The sequence below is a fragment of the Cyprinodon tularosa genome, unplaced genomic scaffold, assembly GCF_016077235.1.
Source record: "Cyprinodon tularosa strain WSP-4 unplaced genomic scaffold, ASM1607723v1 ctg608, whole genome shotgun sequence".
Taxonomy (NCBI): Eukaryota; Metazoa; Chordata; class Actinopteri; order Cyprinodontiformes; family Cyprinodontidae; genus Cyprinodon; species Cyprinodon tularosa.
In genome coordinates, this window is record NW_024039350.1 from 447478 (window position 1) to 466773 (window position 19296).

At 36.8% G+C, this 19296-nt stretch overlaps 2 protein-coding genes across 4 annotated transcripts in view; both read right to left on the bottom strand.

Annotated features, from left to right (window-relative positions):
- Positions 1-11332, bottom strand: part of LOC119798022 (adhesion G protein-coupled receptor L1-like) — a 53929-nt gene extending 42597 nt beyond the window's left edge. For all 3 annotated transcript variants that reach the window (XM_038307348.1, XM_038307349.1, XM_038307347.1), the window contains exon 1: positions 10486-11332. The gene's annotated coding sequence lies outside the window, so the exon portion shown is untranslated. The remainder of the gene's footprint in view (positions 1-10485) is intronic.
- A 3522-nt stretch (positions 11333-14854) lies between these two features.
- On the bottom strand, positions 14855-19084 carry LOC119798023 (nucleoredoxin-like protein 1). The gene is made up of 4 exons (XM_038307350.1): positions 18796-19084; positions 17818-18098; positions 15690-15779; positions 14855-15600 (listed from the first exon to the last, which is right to left on the bottom strand). The coding sequence occupies exons 2-4, from the start codon at positions 18051-18053 to the stop codon at positions 15222-15224; spliced, it is 705 nt and encodes a 234-aa protein (XP_038163278.1). The 5' UTR covers positions 18054-18098; positions 18796-19084; the 3' UTR covers positions 14855-15221.
- Between the last annotated feature and the right edge of the window lie 212 nt (positions 19085-19296).

A 19296-nucleotide genomic window follows, 5' to 3' on the forward strand; every position in this document is an offset into this window, starting at 1 on the left:
CATCATAACGACTGAGTTACACAGCAGATAAGTGAGGCAGATAATTATTGAAAAGTTTTGGGGCCCACATTAAACCTGTGGGAGAAGGTAATCTGGTCACATATGATACCAAACCTTTTGCCCTGGATGGCAACAGCTATATTTGTTGGACAATACCATACTCCCCTTGGAAAAACAATGTGATGATAACTTATGCTGTGGGATGCCTAATTTAAGCACGATGAGGGAAACTATAATATAATACTAAATATACTCTTTCTGCAATACGGATATAGACACAAATTCATTTTAGCCAACAGTTTTCACAGCTCATACTAATGATCCAATGTTCCACTACCGTAGTAATGTCATTTAGTTTTATCTCTTTGGCTTGACTCTTAAGACTTCTATCTTCAAAAGCTTCAAGTTAAAAAACTATATGTTGACACGGTCTGTGAATTCATGTGTTGATAAAGATGCTGTTTCTAAGCAGTAGAAGAAAAAAAACGATGGGATTTGCTTCCTGCACAATGAGGCTTTCTGAAATAAAAATTGTCGAAATGCTGAAAAACTAAAGTAAAAGATATTCCCAGTATTAGAAAAGGAGGCAATAAATTCAACAGCAAGATCGGCAGAGAGTATTTAACCCCCCACATCTATCCCTCACCCCCACCCTGCCATCAATGCTAACAGAGCCGGAGGGGAGATTGTGATGAAGTGCTAAGCGACAAAACAGACTTGTTGTGTTATTGTAGTTCTAATGGACGACAGAGTTTGAGTGTGTATGTGATGGGGTGTTGGGTGTGTGGGGGTGAGGGCTGGGTGGGGTGGTGTTATATGTGAGTGTATGTGTATATTAATGATGGAGAGAGAGAGCAATCAAGAGGTGGTGGAGTCGAGGGATTGACTGCACACAAAAATATAAAGCAATAGAGGGGAATACTTTCCAAATGAATGCTCAAACGTTTTTTTTCCCCTATAAATGCACATAGTATTGCATAATTAAAAGACAATACATTGGCGTTCGTGTCCACGAGCCAGTTTCAAACCATCGACCTCTGCATCTCCCAGTGGGCTGAAGCCTGTATACTGCAGTCAGAGCCACTTAAGGGGTTTTAGAGCCTGTATGTTTGTCTGGTCGATGCAGAACTCAGGGGAATGGAGGTGTCACCCTTTGTCAATCATTTGCTTGTTGCTATTAGAGGCAAGTTCAAAGCACTAAAGCATGTGTACTATGTTCAGCACTCCTGAAAGCATTAGCCTGTGTTCTGTCTGTAAAAAGACAAATTGTTTGCAGATACACCAAGAGCATACTTACATATGCTTTTATATATATATATATATATATATATATATATATATATATATATATATATATATATATATATATATATATAAAAGGTATATATATATATATATATATAAAAGGTATATATATATATATATATATATATATATATATATATATATATATATATATATATATATATATATATATATATATATATATATATATATGCTATCTTGCCAACTGACTAACCAGTAGGTAACTCAAGTTTTTTAATAAGTTAGCTTTACTTACTGAATTTTACAATCAGTACAAGCTAGTCTCTTTTAGAATTTAATAAAAGACTTGCATTATTTTATTTCCTTAGAAAATGAAATTGGGTTTTAAAAATAACATTGTTGGCATAGTTTTAACCAACTGTATGAAAAATGGTTCCCACAAGAGTATATATATATCTATCTATATATATAAAGAAAGATATGTAGATTGCTTATTCATGTTCAAACACAATAAAAAAAAGATTGTGTGTAGCCAAGTCTGGTCGCAGTTGACTGATTGGTTAATTGGATGGATGGATGGATGGACGGACGGACGGACGGACGGATGAATGGATGGATGGTGTGTTATGTGGTGGTGTTATGAATAAGCGCAATATAAATAAACTGAATAGAATTAAAACTGAATTGAATTGAATTTTACTTTCCATACACAACCTTTGATTCAGCCTCACAGTCATAAAATAAAAGTTACAAATTATTTTCATAAACATTTTTTTTTTATTACTTTTTTTTGCATTTTCTATAAATTCCTTTAACACTAATATATTTATAGCTTCATTTGCTTTCTTTACCATGTTGGCTCTCAAAGCAACAATGTAGACAACAGCAAAGTGAAAACTAAGATTCACTTTCCAAATGTATCTTCATATACAGCAGGTGCCCATTACACATTATTACACATGACTTCATTTCTGGACGTCTATGGTTTCTTTGTATGTGTGGATTGCCTTGATTGTTACTGACATGTTGTGAAAATGTGATGCCAATAGCACCTCTAGAAGTATATTTACTTAGAAAAATGGTGGCGGGTCCATTACTTATTTCACCCGCTGTACTGCCAAAATAGATTCATAATCAGAATAAAGACTCTTATAGCTTCCTGTAGCCGCTAGCTAAGCTATAGAACTAATATTTGCTCAAATATAAACAGAAAATAAATAAGTTATCTGATTTATTTGCATTTTTGTCAAAACATTTTTCATTTGTTATTAAATCCTTGAATTGTATAATTAATTTTATATAACAGAGTAAGCATTAAGCAAAAACATTTGATGAACGTAAAACTATGTGTATATATATATATATAGATATATATATATATATATATATATATATATATATATATATATATATATATATATATATATAGAGAGAGAGAGAGAGAGAGAGAGAGAGAGATAAATACATTAGATAGATAGTCAAACAACTAACTAATAAGCTAACTTAATGTTTTATCTGTAAGCTAAACTGAATCTAAAAAATATATTTTATATTTAGATTTTGCTTCAAAAGTAGAACATCTACAGATTTAAAAGAGCGGAATTTAGGTATGAGAAAGAAATAGATTACCTAAGCTCTATTATTGGATATTAGTTCCAATAAAAGCAATAAAAGCAATTATTTATTACTAATTTTCTAGTTGCTGTTTCAAGTTTGACTTGATTACTTATATTGGATAAAAGCGGGTTGGTTGAGTTCTGCCAAATTGCTAGATGTTTATAACAAAAAAATGATTTACCGGTGACTAAAATTTGAACATGTACATATAAATAAAACAGGATTTATATAATTTGTTCTAGTTTATTAAAGCATAGATTTGAGGCGTTATAGAAAAGGCTAATTAGAGGTCACAAGAACAATCTCAACATTTTCTCCAGTATAACCCAGATACTTTTTAACAGTGAAGTAAATAAAAACCTGATACCTCCTTTTAATACCATGGATACTTAACAAGTTGAATGCCACCAAACGCAAACTAACTCTTCCACCTTCCTGAATCTATGTGCAGATTTTAATAATATGCGTAAGACAGGAATAGTTTATGCTGGTTTTGAATGAGACTTTATTCTATATGCCGTCACTGAAAGCCTCGAGTCTCTTAAAACTGCTCCGAGGTTGATTAAACATTGATGAGGCTTCTCACATATTTATCAAGATCCTAATTCTGCCCTCAGCACATGCTCTTCGAGTTAAAAGCACTTCCTGCCTATTACGCTCTATAAGCACTTTCTCCATGCCATACAATCTGCAGGATTTTAAGTGTATTTGTTCATTTGTCATTATGTTGCTTTTATCCGAGCATCACAGTCTTAGGCATAATCGTTTAAATCTGTCATTGTCTCTTCTTAGATCATTATCATTGCAGATAAAGGGGTGCATAGTTTTAAAGAGGAATGGTAAAATGTTAAAAGTCTGCCTTAAAACCCCCGATATTCATTATCTTGTAGAGATACTTATATTTCATCCAGCCTTTGTACGTTTAGCTAAAGTGTATTTGAAGCCTTGTCAAAATTTTGCAGGTCACTTTCTCTTCTATTTCCTTCAGTGACTCGATCAGTCACAGTGATTGGGGGGGAGGAAGAAAAAGGGTTGCGTGACATGCAGGTAGGGAAGGACAGACGGCAGTGCTATTAGGTCATGAGTCATCAGATGGTTAAATAATTGTAGAGCTGACTGTCTAAGGAGCACTGACAAGAAAATCTTAGTTAGATTCCATCCTTCCGCCATGGAGTCTGTGTGTTCTACCAATCTATATGTCCGTCCTTTTTTAGCTTTATGCCTTCCTCCCATAATCCATAACCTAAATAACCTCCATAATCTAAAACCATGTCTCTTTAAACTGCTCTTTTATCTGAGTGTGTATGCATGGCGTTTTGTATTTGGACTGTACCTGCCTCTTTCTGCATCTTCATCTTTTGATGCCGAACTCACCTTTAGCACCAGTTGTTGAAAAACTAAATCTTGGTCTTACCTGACCAAAAATCAATTCCACCTTAAAGTCCAAGCTGAGTTAAGGCATATTTGAGCTTTCATGCAGCTTGTTATTTTCATTAAAAAAAGGGTGTTGTTACGGAGGTGGGAAACTCCTTTCTTGTAGGGTCAGGATTATAGACAGACACGTATTTTACTTAAATACTGTTCCTTTTACAAATTTAAAGAATAGCTTAGAGAAAACTGCCTCTTTGTCACAGAATATTCATACCCTTGGGAAATGGGAACTCGTGGATTACTAATCTTAAGTCTCTAGACAATATTTGGAGCGATGCTTAAGGTATGCTGATCTCCAGCGGTCTGTCAGGCAGGCACACTAAGGTGACATTGATGTTTTGGGTATGAAAAAAATTAAAAAACAATAACAATATGGGACCTTTTCACCACCACTAACAAAAGGATTTCAATTAAAGATTGTAACTTACTGAATGTTTTCTTTAATGTGGATTTATGGCATTGCAAAGTCAGACGGATCAATTTTAACCACTGTAACTGAGGCGGTACTGAATGGTTATAAAGGTCTAAATATTTACAAAAGGGAATACTATAGACAGAAAATGATTAACTTTATTGATAACAAAGTAATTAATAGGTCATTGTTTGTCTCTAATATTAAAAAAAAAAGAAATAAAAGCAGTATATTTAGTTCAATTGTTGTAATTAGCTTTACCCAGTAGTTTTATTTCCTAAATCCAACACATAGTCTAACCTATATCTAAGAAAGGTAACATTCAAACCAAAAGGTCTTAAAGTTAAGATTTACAGAAATACTTGGAGAAGAAAAGAAAAGCATTTGCTTTCATATTTAAGCCACTTTCAAAAATTAGACATGCAAAATTACCTGCTTCACCAATGTTGTAAGTGGACACCCTTTAGTGACCCTGATGACATTTTACTATTACTATTATTCAATTATATTATATCTCTTTCTGTTTAAATCTTAACTAGAATGTGTTTGTTGTACAGTGACATATGAATAAATAAAATAGCATTCGAGACAAATGCTTAAATTTAATTTAAAAATGCCTGTTAAGGCATCTATAATACAACAATGGAAGGCAGCATGCTCCAAATCAGGGGTCTCCCAACATTTCAGCCTGTGACCCCAAAAAAGAACAAAGCATCAGACTGGCATGCCCCTATAATTTATATTATTTGCTTAACTCTATATTTATTAATAATTATGAAGTAAAGTGTTTAAAATCTGTTTGTATTTTTAATGACATTCAATGATTTAGTTAATCGTTCTAGACATATTTATTTCATTATTCAAAGGGATATATAATAATTTAATCGTGCAATTAATTGTCATGTGTGGGTACCACTGCTGTCTTGCAGCAAGAAAGTTCCGGGTTCGATTCCTGACCCGGGGTCTTTCTACATGGAGTTTGCATGTTCTCCCTGAGCATGCGTGAGTTCTCTCCAGGTACTCCGGCTTCTTGGCACAGTCAAAAAACATGACTGTTAGATTAACTGGCGTCTCTAAATTCTCCTTAGGTGTGAGTGTGTGTTTGAATGGTTGTTTGTCTCTGTGTTGCCCTACGATGGACTGGCAACCTGTCCAGGGTGTACCCTGCCTGTCACCTGTGGACAGATGGAGTAAGTCATGTTGGGATAAGCATGATGGAAAATGGATGGATGTATTAGATTAATTCATAAATACTTTATGGTGCATTTATTTATTTCAAGTGCCATCACATGTATATATTTCATGATATATACTATATATAATATATACCTTTAGCATCACATCACAATAGATGTAAAAATCATCTTGCAACCGCACACTTTGTGTCTCTCAACTCTCCCCAAAGATTCCAGAGCGCCACTTCTGGAACCCCTGCTCTAAATGAATGAGAACAGTATAGAAATAGTGTTTATCAAATTGCTGCATCAGATTTATGAGAGAAAAGAAATTAGAGGTCAAATAAGAACAAGCAGGCTGATTCAGGTACAGCTATTAATATTTCAATAATGTAACCCTGTTTTCTTTTGGGCTAATGTGCTTTTCTTTTCAGGGAGCTGTGGGTGACAACCAGGTCCGACTTCTTTATTAAAACATGAAAGTTGCTTGTTTCCAAACAGCAGCAAATGGGTCCCTTTGGACAGCCACATTGACTGCTCTACCACCACAGAACAAAAACGGGAACTAATTAAGACAAGCCATTGTAAATAAGCTGTTCGTAGTTCACGCTATGAGGTTTCACAAACTGAAAACCAAACTAATGTATAAACTGCAATGCAATAATTTGGCATTAAGGTCATTACGTACATTACTTTAAAAATGTCCATAGCTGTATATTGTTTATTTATTCTCCAGATGCAGTTTTACATTGTTAAAACACTTTACAGTACATTATGTTATTTTTTATGTTTTAACTCTTCACTATTATCTTATTCTTATACATTTTTCTAAGGTCCACATTTGTCTGACAATTTTGTCTATAATATTTTTGCCGCTGTAAACACCAGAATTTCCCAATTGTGGGACAGTAAATGGATTTTCTATTTTATTCTATTCTTTCAGAATCAAATCAGAAAGGCCATGTTGATATGTTTATATTAACACTTTATATATTTTTTTCATTAGATGATTTTTTTTCTTTTTTCTTTAGTTGTTGGTTAATGCAGACAATATACATATTTTATCATTATCAACATGCTAACATAGGCTTAGACCAGGCATTTTAATCCTTACATAAATGCCAAAAAATAGATTTGGTACACTCTGTATTTCTGTGAGATTGGGACGTCTCTTTTGTGATCCCTGTGAACTGATGGTCTGCTCGAGCATGTCAAAGCAAATGTCTGGACAGGAAACTGGATTGATGTTCTGAAGTGTAACAAAAAGCGACATGTAGAATAATGCAGGTCATAGCGTTTTTCACTGGGGTCTAACAGAACCATAAAGTCTAGAGAACAGAGCTGAGAGACACGATCAGACTAAATTTGTACTTTGAAATCAAGAAAATTTAGATTGGATGTCACTGGTTTTCAGGACAGTAATTTAATTGCATTTAAGTTATTAATGTAGACAGTAAATTCCACAGTGTTAAATATGAACCGTCAAAGTACATTGACTCTCTTAGAGTTATTACAACAACAACTGGAGAAAGATATACACTATATAGAGTTGATTTAACACTAATTCGGAGTGGAATCAAATATGTGGTGTTGAATTTAACTCTTAAAGTTTTACTTTAACACTGTAAAATGTACAGTGTATAACCAGATAATCCAGTGTCACAAACTAATTCAGATTAAATAATACATTTAAACATGAATGAAGAATTTGTCAAAATTACCACCTCCAATAGGAACACTGAGAGACAAAATAGTCTTTAGTCTACAAAATATCAAATAATATATATTAAGCTAAGATAACTAAAATATATTAAGCAAAATAAAACTAGTCAAGCAACCGCCTTTCGAAATAACCTAACTTGCAAATACAGTCAAGTTATCAGCATTAGTATATCAGCATTAATGTACATTTTTCCTAAAGTCCTCAGTTAAAGAGAACAAATGGTGTCCTTGAGACCAAAGGACATATGGACCAGGTTGGAGATAAAGCTGTAGAGAAGTTTAAAGCAAGGTAAGGTCCATCTTCCACTGCATATGTCTCATCCTGAAGCAGCCAAGAGGCCTGTCGTAAATCTGTGAAGATCCACAGCTCAGGTGGGATAATCTCCACAAGAAGAGTATTAGTTTTGGACACCATAAATCTGCTCATTATGGAGATATGTTAAGTCAAGAGCCAATGTTGATAGGGAGGCATAGGAAGTACCATTAGTAGTTTGTCAGAAAATATGTATGGTATGCAACAAACATGTACTCTTGGTGTGGTAGAAAACCAATGCATGTTCTTAATCCCCAAACCATCATATTCACTGAAAAACATAGTGGTGACAGCATCATGCTGTGGGGATAGCTGACTAGAGTTGATGGGAAGATTGATGGAGCTAAATGAAGGGAAATCCTGTAAGAACATCTGTTAGCTGCTGCAAAAGACTTGACCTCCCATCAGAGTGAGCCTAAACAAGCAGGCAGGGCTACAGTGGAGTGGTTTCGAGCAAAGCAGTCATCAGAGTGGCCCAGTCATAGTCCAGACTTCAGTCTATCTGAATATCAGAAGCAATGCTAGACAGTGATCTTTAGAAATGCCCTCCATTCCAAAGAATTTCCCGCAAAGGATTAATGAAATAATTCTGATTCTGATTCATGCAACGACTTAGAATGCAAAGATGCCTAAATTGTTCAGTTTCTCAATGAGCAAAGCTGGGAGAGACATACCCAAAAAGACTTGCAGCAGTAGAGGTAAAGTGAACTAACTGTGAATACAAATGAACACACCACACTTTGCGTTTTAACTCTAAGAAAAAACATTATACACCATATAAAATAGAAAATCCATTTCACAGATGGAAAATCGATGATGAAGCAAAACACTATCAGAAAATAAATCCCGAGTCCCAAATCCCAGAAGGAAATTTGCAGTTCTTACTCTTGTAGAGTGAAAAGTTCAAAGAAAGCATATGCAATCTACTGTTTACTGTTGCAATCAGATCTGTGGTCGACTACATACAGTATGAAGCTTTCTGAATCCTTTCATCTGGTTACCAACAGCTGTCTTCCTTTTTTTAGTCTTTTTTATTCCAAGCGACCAAAATAATTTGTGTACAGAACATTGCTTACTAATTTAGCAAGATCTATTACATTATTTTCTGAATCAGTGTGTCGGTACTGTACTGTACCTGAAAATGTCCAGTCTTGTACCACAGGATTGATATTGCACTGATACATCCGCCCACGGCTCTGCACAGGCCTGCATGCGTAAAAAGCTCCCAGTGCAACAGGGGAGACTGACTCATTGTGTCTGACTGATTCAAATGGACGTGACCGGAACCTGTTTGAGATGGTCTAAGCATACAGCAACAAAATGGTACATTTCAAATCATGTGTGTGATGGAGTGTGGGGGGGTATGTGTTTGCTTTAATGAAAATTGCTTTTGTCTTCTCAGCTGTTTATGTAAATGTGGAAGCATCCCTCGTTACCTTTGTTTCCTCCCTAGATATGCACCGTAAGACACATTTACAACCTCTCATCCTCATGAGGCATCTTGCACTTGTGTAATGTCTAATGACATTAAAGGTGAATCTAATGTGATCTGAAGATCTGTGTTTGTGAGGATTGCATGTCAATACATTTCAAGTAATTATGCATGGCAATCTCCTGTTTCCTTTGGGTTTTTTTTTTTTTTTTTTGCCAAATCACTGCAGAAGCACCGAGCCGTCGGCCAGAGATAGGAAGCAGTAAATTTCCCCAAGCTGGGCAGGTGGAATATATGAAATACAATTTTTATTTTCTGCTATTCATTACATGAAACAAATCTAAGAACTCCCAACAAGGTCTTATCCGTAAAGGGATCAGCTATTGACTTCTACTACAGGGCAGATTTATTATTACTTAAAAAACAAATCCTATAAAGTGGCATCTGCTACCTGTTTGCAGCACATTAAGTGTCATATTCCCTACAGTCAAAATATCCTTCAAAAATAGTATCAGCCAAGAAAAACCTGATCAGATTATATCTCCGTTAAAAAACATAAAAAACCCATACAGACACTGAAGATGACTCTTTCCCCAGCATATCTCCTTCTCCTTCATTCAACATCTTTTTTTGGTTGTTTTTCTGCTTCCTCTCTCCTTGGCCTCCTCCTCCACTGACCCACTCTTCTCATCCCCTCTCTGAAATATTGATAAACTGGCTTCTCACTGGGTTTGCTCCTTATTTGTCACGAATAAGCATTTAAAAATCACACAGAAGACATCCTCATTAAGGTGCAGCCTGGGTCTCTGATGGGCCCGCTTGGACACCCTCCATCAGACATTTGCCAGTTGTCAGTGTCACCCTCTGAGGCCAATCACATGCCTTATGAATATTTCACAGCACTCACACACACCACGTCTCCTCTACTACTGAGCCTGGCTTAATGGCAGCCAGGGGGAAGGAGTTTCAGCGCATCAGACGCATGTTTGTCACTGATCAAATGGCCACAGGCTGCAGCAGGAACGCAACAGCAGCATTGATCATATGTGTGAAGTTGTAGGTAGAGAGCTAATGTGAGGGGCGGGGTGGATCCACGCAGCTTGGATTCATATCTTACCGTCAATCCTCCTGGTTCCTTCTTCCTCCTCCTCCTCCTCCGCGCTCACTGCGTCTCCCGCATCCCGTCCCTCTGCTCCCTCATCCGCTGTACCCTCCTACCCGCCTCCCGCTCCACTTGCTCCGGTGCATAAAAAAAAATAGTAATAAAAAATGAAAAGGGAAATTGCTGGGCCCAATCCGCCTGGATCTAAATAACAGTCATTAGCGCGTTTTGTCAAACAACAACTGGCGTCCTCCCCTCTGTGATCAGTGCGCTCTACTGGACCTCACACCCTCTCTCTGTGTGGATGTGTCTGACTGTGCGTCACGTCGGTATCATAATTCCCACGGGTTTCATGTCCAGAGATAATGCGGGGCTGTGAAGGCCTTAGCGCTCTGGGAGAGCTGGATGGATGAATGGGGAGCGGGGCAAAAAATTAGCGCACGATCAGCCGCCGCAAACAGTGATTAGGCGCAAATTATTACACCAATCCGTCGATGCCTCCTCTCCTCCTCCTCCTCCTCCTTCCTCTTCACCGTGCCAGGCAGCTGTCGCTCTGCATGTGTCCGATGTTCATCGAGTACATCCTTTTAGTTTTAATGGAGAAAAACATCGACGCGACAGGAGCCTCTTCCAGCATCCTGGACCGATGGTGATGAATCGAGACACATCAGGAAGGATGTGAGATCTGTGACGTTTTTTTTTTTTTATTAATAAAAGAGAAAGAAAAAATATGCTTTTATAAAACCAACCTAAAAAGCACAAAGGAAACAGCTGGAAAAGCAGGAGAGAAACGGTCTCCTCTCTCCTAGCCTCGCCTTGCATCCGTCCTCCTCTCTCTCCTCTCTTCTCTCTCTCTCCATCCGCTGGTCCCGCTTGTTGCGCGTTCTGCGCTCGAGAGCGCGCAACGCGTCTAGGCTTTCTATGTGCGTTCGTGCGTGCGCAGAATCAGAGAGAGGCAGGAGTGTGTGTGTGTTTTGATGGTCGGTCGTTGGAGGGATTCAGATATGTTGTCAAGGTTTGTCTGAGTGAGCAACAATAAGCTGCTGTGTAGGCAAAAGCAGAAGAATAATGCGCCTTCATCTCAGCATCTGTCTCCTCCTGACCACCTCCGAGTGCATTTGCAGTTCTTTCATGGGCGAATGGGAGGTATTGTATTTGCTGCACAGCCAGACTGCATTAGATTTTCAATGTTTCAATGGAAATCGTGAAGGACTTTAGATTATGTTGCTTAAATTCTGACATAATTGTCAATTTTTCCAGGTTTCACAAAGATTGAAATAAGACATCCAATCACAGGAATAAGGATATGAGCTCTTAGAGACACCTGATGATTATCTGCTTCAATTATCTGCTTTTAATGTGCTTTTTTTTTTTTGCCTTTTCAGCTCTCTTCACTGGCTGTTTGTCTGCCTAAAGATTTCCTTTCACAGCGTTTAAATTAGAAATTTTCAGATCAATATCAATAAAAATTATTCCAGACATAACCTACATTTCAGTTAAATATCTTGATATTCTAAGAAACAAAAAGAAAAACAACAACAACCAGATTACAGTATGGTAGGCCATAACTTTTAAATTTTAATTATTAGCCACCACAGAGTCTATGTATGCCCATTTGGTGTCCAGACATTTCGCAAACTAATGAAAAGAATATAAACTACAACTATGGGTTCAGTTAACTGTCGTTTTAGCATCTTGAATGCAGTAAAATAGCTCTGGGATGCAGTTTTATCAGAAACACCACAATGATGTGGTTTTTACATCATATTTCAGGTTACTTAAAGAATCAAGCACAGACACTGATCGGGAAAACCAAGTTCTTTAATGATGAACAAAAAGGAGAACATATAGAAGGTAAGCTTTCAATTTCCCTTTGGGATTGATGAAGTATCCTTGAATTGAGTTGAGGAAGAGCAGGGCATGGAGCGCAGACAGGGTAACAGGGGAAACCAGTAAAGAACAATGAAAAAAAACAGTAAGCTTATGTAGATTCAGGTAATATAGAATAAAATGCACAGAAATAAAAAAAACTAAAGCCTAAGAAAATAAAAATTTTGAATGGATATACACAAGGAGTACATCAAAACCCAAACCAACAAGGATAATATCAGATCAGTCCTTTTTGTTTTCCATAAAAATAAATATTTAAAAAACATTCAATATTTCTAAGTTGAAAAAAAGACATAATTAAAATCTTTTAGGGATCTCCTACACCCACTTCAGTTCAGGACTCGAGGACACTGATCTTTCCAAGCTGTGTACCCAGAATAGACTGCATTTCCTTTCTTCATAGAGACCAGACTCTGTATACTTTCTAAAATGCAGTTAGAGACTAAAAAGCTTTGGATCAGACTGGAGTTTTTCTTACACACTCTCTTGATTTTATTGTATTTTGTCCTTTGTATTGTATTTTGGCTTGGATTGGCTACCCTCTTTGTGATATCTGTCTGTGAAAGTTTGTTAAGTACAGTACAGATATGAGGCTCTCCATTCATCAAGAAGTATTTTTTAGTATTTTTCATTTACACCACATATTTGGTGTCAAGTGCCTCGGATCTCTCTTAAACCTGTCATGTCTTCATTGTATCTCTTCCTCTCATTGGTCTTTCATTGCTGTGCCTTTTTTGTTTACAGGTTTGCTTCTATATTGTCATCTGTTTCTTCATCCCGCATATTATTAAGATTAACCTTTTAAGCACAGCTAACTTGGAAACCACCAGTGCATGAATGACCCTGAGGAGTTTTTTTTTTTTTTTTAACTGGCATTCCTTAGGTGATTGAACAAGCAACAGACCTCTGGTGACTCTGATAGTTTAGCACACAATGCAATAAGGCAAACATTTCCCTATCTGGCCTCAGGTTTTAGGTAATGTTTTTTGTTCTGTTTGCCAAAGTAGTGCTTCTCCTTTCTTTAACCTCAGTAGTCTTCCTCATTACCCCTCATTTCTATTTTAGGCCCTTTCTGTTTTTAATGTTTTTTTATTCATCTAATCAAACACGAACACATAATGTCCTTTCATGGCTGGGCTGATGATTCTCTCTAATTAATATTTTTGGTAAAAGGTTTTCATTTATTAGCTTATCTTTATACTCTTCCCTACAATTACTTTTAACTGCTTGAATACAACTGAGGTTGTTTTTGACCGTGATCCGTAAACCAGTTGATCAGATGAAAATGGGTGGGTTTGTTGACCTCGACCTTCTGTTTTTGTTTTTATGACAGTTGTCGTTTATACATATAAAGCCTCAGCTCTTTGTAAATGTTTGCTAAAGAATTATGTCAAAGTTTTGGTTGTTTGAGTTTGAAAATATGTTGAATTTTAAATTGGAAAAACAGGAATGAACTCTGTGCTTAAACAAGCTGAAAGCATGTGTTAAAGGAACGGGGCTCTTAGATTGACGAAGGCAAGTCATGTTCCTTTTCTTTGGAGGGAAACATGCCAAAAGGGAATCCTAACTGATCCCACAAAAGCATCATCAATGCAGTATACAAGTGAGAGGAAATGTGCAGACACTAAACATAGACCTCAGTACATGGCAAGGAAATCACTGATTACTGTATGCTGTTGAGCTCGTTTCCCCTTTTCACCCTGACTCCCTTTGAATAGCTGTGATTGCTGCTTGTGCAGACCATGAAAGTACAGCCAGGCTTCACAGACACTTAAAACATTCACTAAACATTATTTTAATCCTGCTGAATTATTCATCGGTTATCAAATTGTTCAAGACGAGCTTTGATTGGGTGGTACACAACATGGATAACTACATCTCCATAAAGCCGTGTTGTTGAAAATTGAGAAATGGCTTCTAGTAGTCCTCCTGGGTTTAGTAAAACAAGCTAGAAGGATACGACTCCTTCTGGCTCAAACCAAACCTTTTGCTTGGTGGTAAACTTCACAGAATCATGTTTAGATTATTTCAAACAAACACAGCAAAGAGGGGCAGATTTCAGCAGTCTGTAAAAGGGAGTATTCATATTTATATGAATGTTGGTGAAAAATCTTAGTCATCCAGGTCATAGTCATTCCAAACAAGGAATGAATTAACTCTATCGCTGCATTGTAGGTTTTTGCATTCCTTACTGCAGTTCACCGCAGTGAGGAATGATCTGATCTTTATATTGGAGAAACCAAACAACGTCTCCACAAACGCATGGCCCAACACAGAAGAGCGACCTCCTCCGGACAAGACTCTGCGGGACATCTACTCCTTATGGACAAAGGACATTCTTTTGAGGACCAGAATGTTCACATTTCGGACAAAGAAGATAGGTGGTTTGGGAAAGGAGTAAGGGAAGCCATTTATGTTAAGAAAGAAAAAACAACCTTAAACAAAGGGGGATGGACTCAGGTTTCAGCTTTTAAAAACCAACGCTCTTGAATTATTTTTTTTTTTTTTTTTACAAATATTCATTTAAACGATAGAGATGTTTTTCTATTCCACTGCCTTAATCTGTGCTCTTTTGAACCTTTGCTTTTTTGCTCCTAACTTTTATAAATAGAATGTTACAAAGTGTAAAAAGCCTAAAGGGATGCATATACCGTAATTTTGCAGAGCTCGCACACTGGGCCAAAGAGATCATCACAACCTCTGTTTGGTTTAAACCATAGTTTAAAAAAATAATGTGAAACTATCCCGATGTAGAGATTTACTCTGAAAATATCCAATAAAAGCAAAATTCTCTTAAAGAATAATAATCGATTTATCTCCATTGGGTCAAATTCACAGCATTGTTTTTTTCATGATCTCCATCACCACATGGACCCTCCTCCATCCTTATCATCTCTTCCTCCTCCTCCTCTGGCCTCAGCTTCATCACCGTCATCACCTCCTCCACCCCAACCTCTGTTTTTGTTCTTCTTCTTCTTTTTCTCCTTTTTCTTCTCATCCTCCACCTTGTACTTGAGTCTTCTGACAGGGTCGCTAAAGCTGCGCATGGACTTGTCCTCAAAGTCCTCCTTTGAGAGGAAGTTTCTTTCGATGAGCTCGGCTGCCTCGTGCCAGTTGCGGTAGCAGTCTGGACCCATCTGGGTGATCTCCTCCACTGCGTTGGGGGTCAGGATGGAGCAGTCGGGACGCAGGACCACCACTGTGGGCACCTCCTTCACATTAAACATGGCCTCCAGCTCCCTGCAGACACACACATCAGCAGACACTAGTGACACACTAGCGTGTTGACATTATGAGGTAACACTTTACTGTTCGCGTGCTTCACACACCTCCTGTATGGATCCTCATAAGCGAGGAACAGCGACTTCTTTGGGAGCTCCTTCAGGAAGTTTTCAAGCTGTTCCTCTGTTTGATCCAGACTGAGGGATTAAAATGAAAATACAAAATAATTGTTAGGCATTTCTCTAAGTTACTGTTTCTTTAAACTATATTCAAAAGTACAGATAGAGTTCAGAAAATTAGAAATTTATAGATAAGATAGTTAATTGTACTAAATTGAATTCACAAAAATGAAATTCATACCAACTAGATTTATTACATAAACAGTAATTTGTGTTTGTTTCATTCCATTAATTTGGATGATTATAGCTTCATCCCATGAAAACACATAGTTTACTCTCACAAAATTAGAGTTTTACATAAAACTGTTAGAAGAGAGTTTCAACAGACAAAATGCTTAATTGAAATTATGTCCATGTACTTTACAAGGTATGAACTCAGTATTTGGTCCCTATTGCATGAGTTAATGCATCAGTTCAGTGCGTCATTCTAGTTATTAACCAACAGGTTGTTGACATTGTCAGGTCTGCTGATTCCCATCTATGTTTTGACAGTAATCCATAGATTGTTGATGGGGTCTTGGTCAAGTCCTTCTGCTGCTTATTGAATAAAGCCCAGTGATGGACTTTACGTTAATATATTTGGCAGAGTGATCAGCTGCAAAGTTCTGATGGAAATGTAGAATTAAGCTCTCCATAAAACTTAACAGAATCAAGCAAATGCTCTAAAATATCCTTAATAAACTTAATGGAACATCAGCAGATGACATGGCGCTCTACATAATGACAGGTTGTGGAAAGTTCACACTGGACTTCCTATCACTTGGATTCTGCACCTCTCCTCTCATTCTCCAGACTCTGAGACACTGATTTCTTAATAAAATACATTTACTTTCAACTGAAAATAATTAACTTTCTTTTTACCCCAGGAGGGAAGCTTCTCTCGCTGAGGCCTTTAACCTGTCACTTAATGGCTAAAATGATTACATTCCTTCTATTCAACTTTCTATTGTTTACTTTGATTCAATATTGTGTTAGCTACATAATTAATGAAGGGTCGCTATATGCGTCACTGTAAAGTTAGCATTTTTTACTTTAATAATGGAGTAGGATAAAACATAACAATGTTTTTATTAGTCTTAATGTAATCCTCTGGTTTTCAAAGAAAATAAATTTGAGATTCTCATTAGCTTTAGGCCATAACCATTAACAGACAGATAAAAAAAATAAACAAACTTTGCGACTGTTTTTAATTAATTACAAAGAAGATACGGTTAATATGAAGTATAATTATAAACATTTACCTGTGAAATGCAATGCAGAACTACTGGCATATTTCTTTATTAACATTAGAGAAAAATGACATACATAATCCCAACAATTAGATTATATTTCCAGACCAAAACCAATGTTTATCAGATTAAGAAAAAAAGATGTTGTTAAAGCAGGAAAAGAAGCCGAAAAGTGATTAATTAACACAGAAAAAGAAAACAGAAATATATTAATGCTGTAGGGATAACTTTCTGCATTTGGTGCCGGTGTTGATCAAGTTCAACTAACTACAGTGGATTATATTGGCCTTTTTGAAGGAAAAAACATAGTTTGTGTCTTAGTATTACTTTTGTAGACTATGAGGACTTGATTTATTTATGCAGACAATAAAAAAGTAGGTTATGAAACTGACCAGTTAAGGATATTCTGTTAAATCACTGTATATCTAATTACATCCACTGCAGAAATAACATGCAAGCGCATTAGAAAGGCATAGGACTAAAAAATATTACAAAGTGTATCCAAATGACATATTTTTTAACAGCTTTGCCTGAGGAATTTAACATTAAATATTGGTTTCCCTTCTTAGGAGCCTTTTTTGATAGTTTTTGTCTTTGAATTATAAAATAAAAGATGCCTGACTAAACTGGTATAACCGTAGATAAATACAATCACAACTGTAGCTGTGTTATATGCTTTTGAGCAGTGCAAACCCTCTAACACAATTTGAAAAAAAAAGTAAATGGCTTTACTAAAAGGCGCAGAAAATTTATGAAGGGAAACAGACTTGACAAGGATGAGAAAACCTGTGCGTAATGAGCATCTCGCTGAATGTTTGTTGATGCACCTGATGTAGAGAAGAACCAGCTGAGCGGCGCGCTCCACGTAGAACTCATCAGTCAGCTGTTTGAAGAAGTCATGGAGCGTGGGGGCAAACTGTTGGCAGGTCTCAGACTCAGCAGAGGCAAAGAAGAGCATCAGGATTCGGTTTTGCAGGCGCATGACGATCTCACGCTCTGTGTCCAACTCATCCTGATCCTTGTTGTTCTTCACAAGCACCCGATCAACAAACAGGTCCACCATGATGAGATGACAGGGAGGAAGCCAGAGCAGGAACAGAGAAACTGACTGAAACATTAATGATGATAAATTTACTGAACAAATACACAAGGCAAGGCAAGGCAAATTTATTTGTATAGCACAATTCAGTACAAAGACAATGCAAAGTGCTTTACATGATTAAAATAGAGGAAAATAAAACAGAATCAAAGCAAGTAGGAAAAAAAAAGAAAAGAAATAAAGTAAAATAAAAGAAAATAAAAAAATAAAAAAATGCAGACTCTAACAATGACGTCTTTACCAACTTCTGTCAACCCTGTTGACTTTATAGGTCCCGGACCTATTTATTTGTGACTTATGTGCTGTCTTTCAGACATTTCAAAAGTTATGGATAACTTTAAGTGGTTTTCCAGCACAGATGGTGGCAGTAAACAAAGGTTTAAAAAAACCCACTTTATATGGTTTATCAAATAATTGTATTCTATAAAAACACAGGGTTTCATTTGATTGACATTATTCCTTTCACTTTATTAATAAGAGGATAACACTTTAGCAATGCATCAAAAAGAAGTTTGAAACGTTGCAAAAGGCAATCAATATTTAAGAAAACAGACTGTTTACTGCAAATGTAACTCAACAAAGACTATTTGCGGGAACACTTTTTTATGTCAGTTTCTATTTGCAGGCAGCTCTACTTACAGCCATGTATTATATACATATATAATCTCGCTTGCTGGTAAATCAGATAATCCCTGCTGTTGCTTACCTATATTATCTCCCCTCAAGGCAGCAGATCCGACACAGAACAACATTCAAACCTGGGTTTTATTTTTCTTTGAAAGTCTCTCTTGATGCAACTTAGACCAAGTCCCAGTCTGTTATTCAAAATTACATTCTCCCAGTGACTCCACCTTCCCTATACTGGTGCCAATAGCCGCTCTCTGTGTCTTGGCTTTCAGTCGGTGTGGCTCCACCCTTCCTCTGTCTGAGTAGAGGAGGGACATAGGGACAAGGTGACCAGAGGAGCAGGGAACATGAAGTGCTCTCAGTCTTCCCAATGACTGAACTGAGTGATTATAATGAAAACAGGAACACATCAGGAGAGTGATGAAGATGAAAAAAGACATTAATGAAGCAAGTTACACTCTGATCTTTATTGCTTAGTGGCTGATAGAGGAGTGTGGATAGGAGCAATTTGATTCATGCAGAAAATAACAGCAGATAGTGAACCACAGCAGGAACATTTTCATTTACTACTTACTTTAAA

Excerpts from the sequence above, each read along its gene's own strand:
- LOC119798023 (XM_038307350.1), bottom strand. The coding sequence starts at position 18,053 with ATGGTGGACCTGTTTGTTGATCGGGTGCTTGTGAAGAACAACAAGGAT. Across the intron at positions 15,780-17,817 it reads CTGGTTCTTCTCTACATCAG|TCTGGATCAAACAGAGGAAC; the intron begins GTGCATCAACAA and ends TTAATCCCTCAG. Across the intron at positions 15,601-15,689 it reads TATGAGGATCCATACAGGAG|GGAGCTGGAGGCCATGTTTA; the intron begins GTGTGTGAAGCA and ends GTGTGTCTGCAG.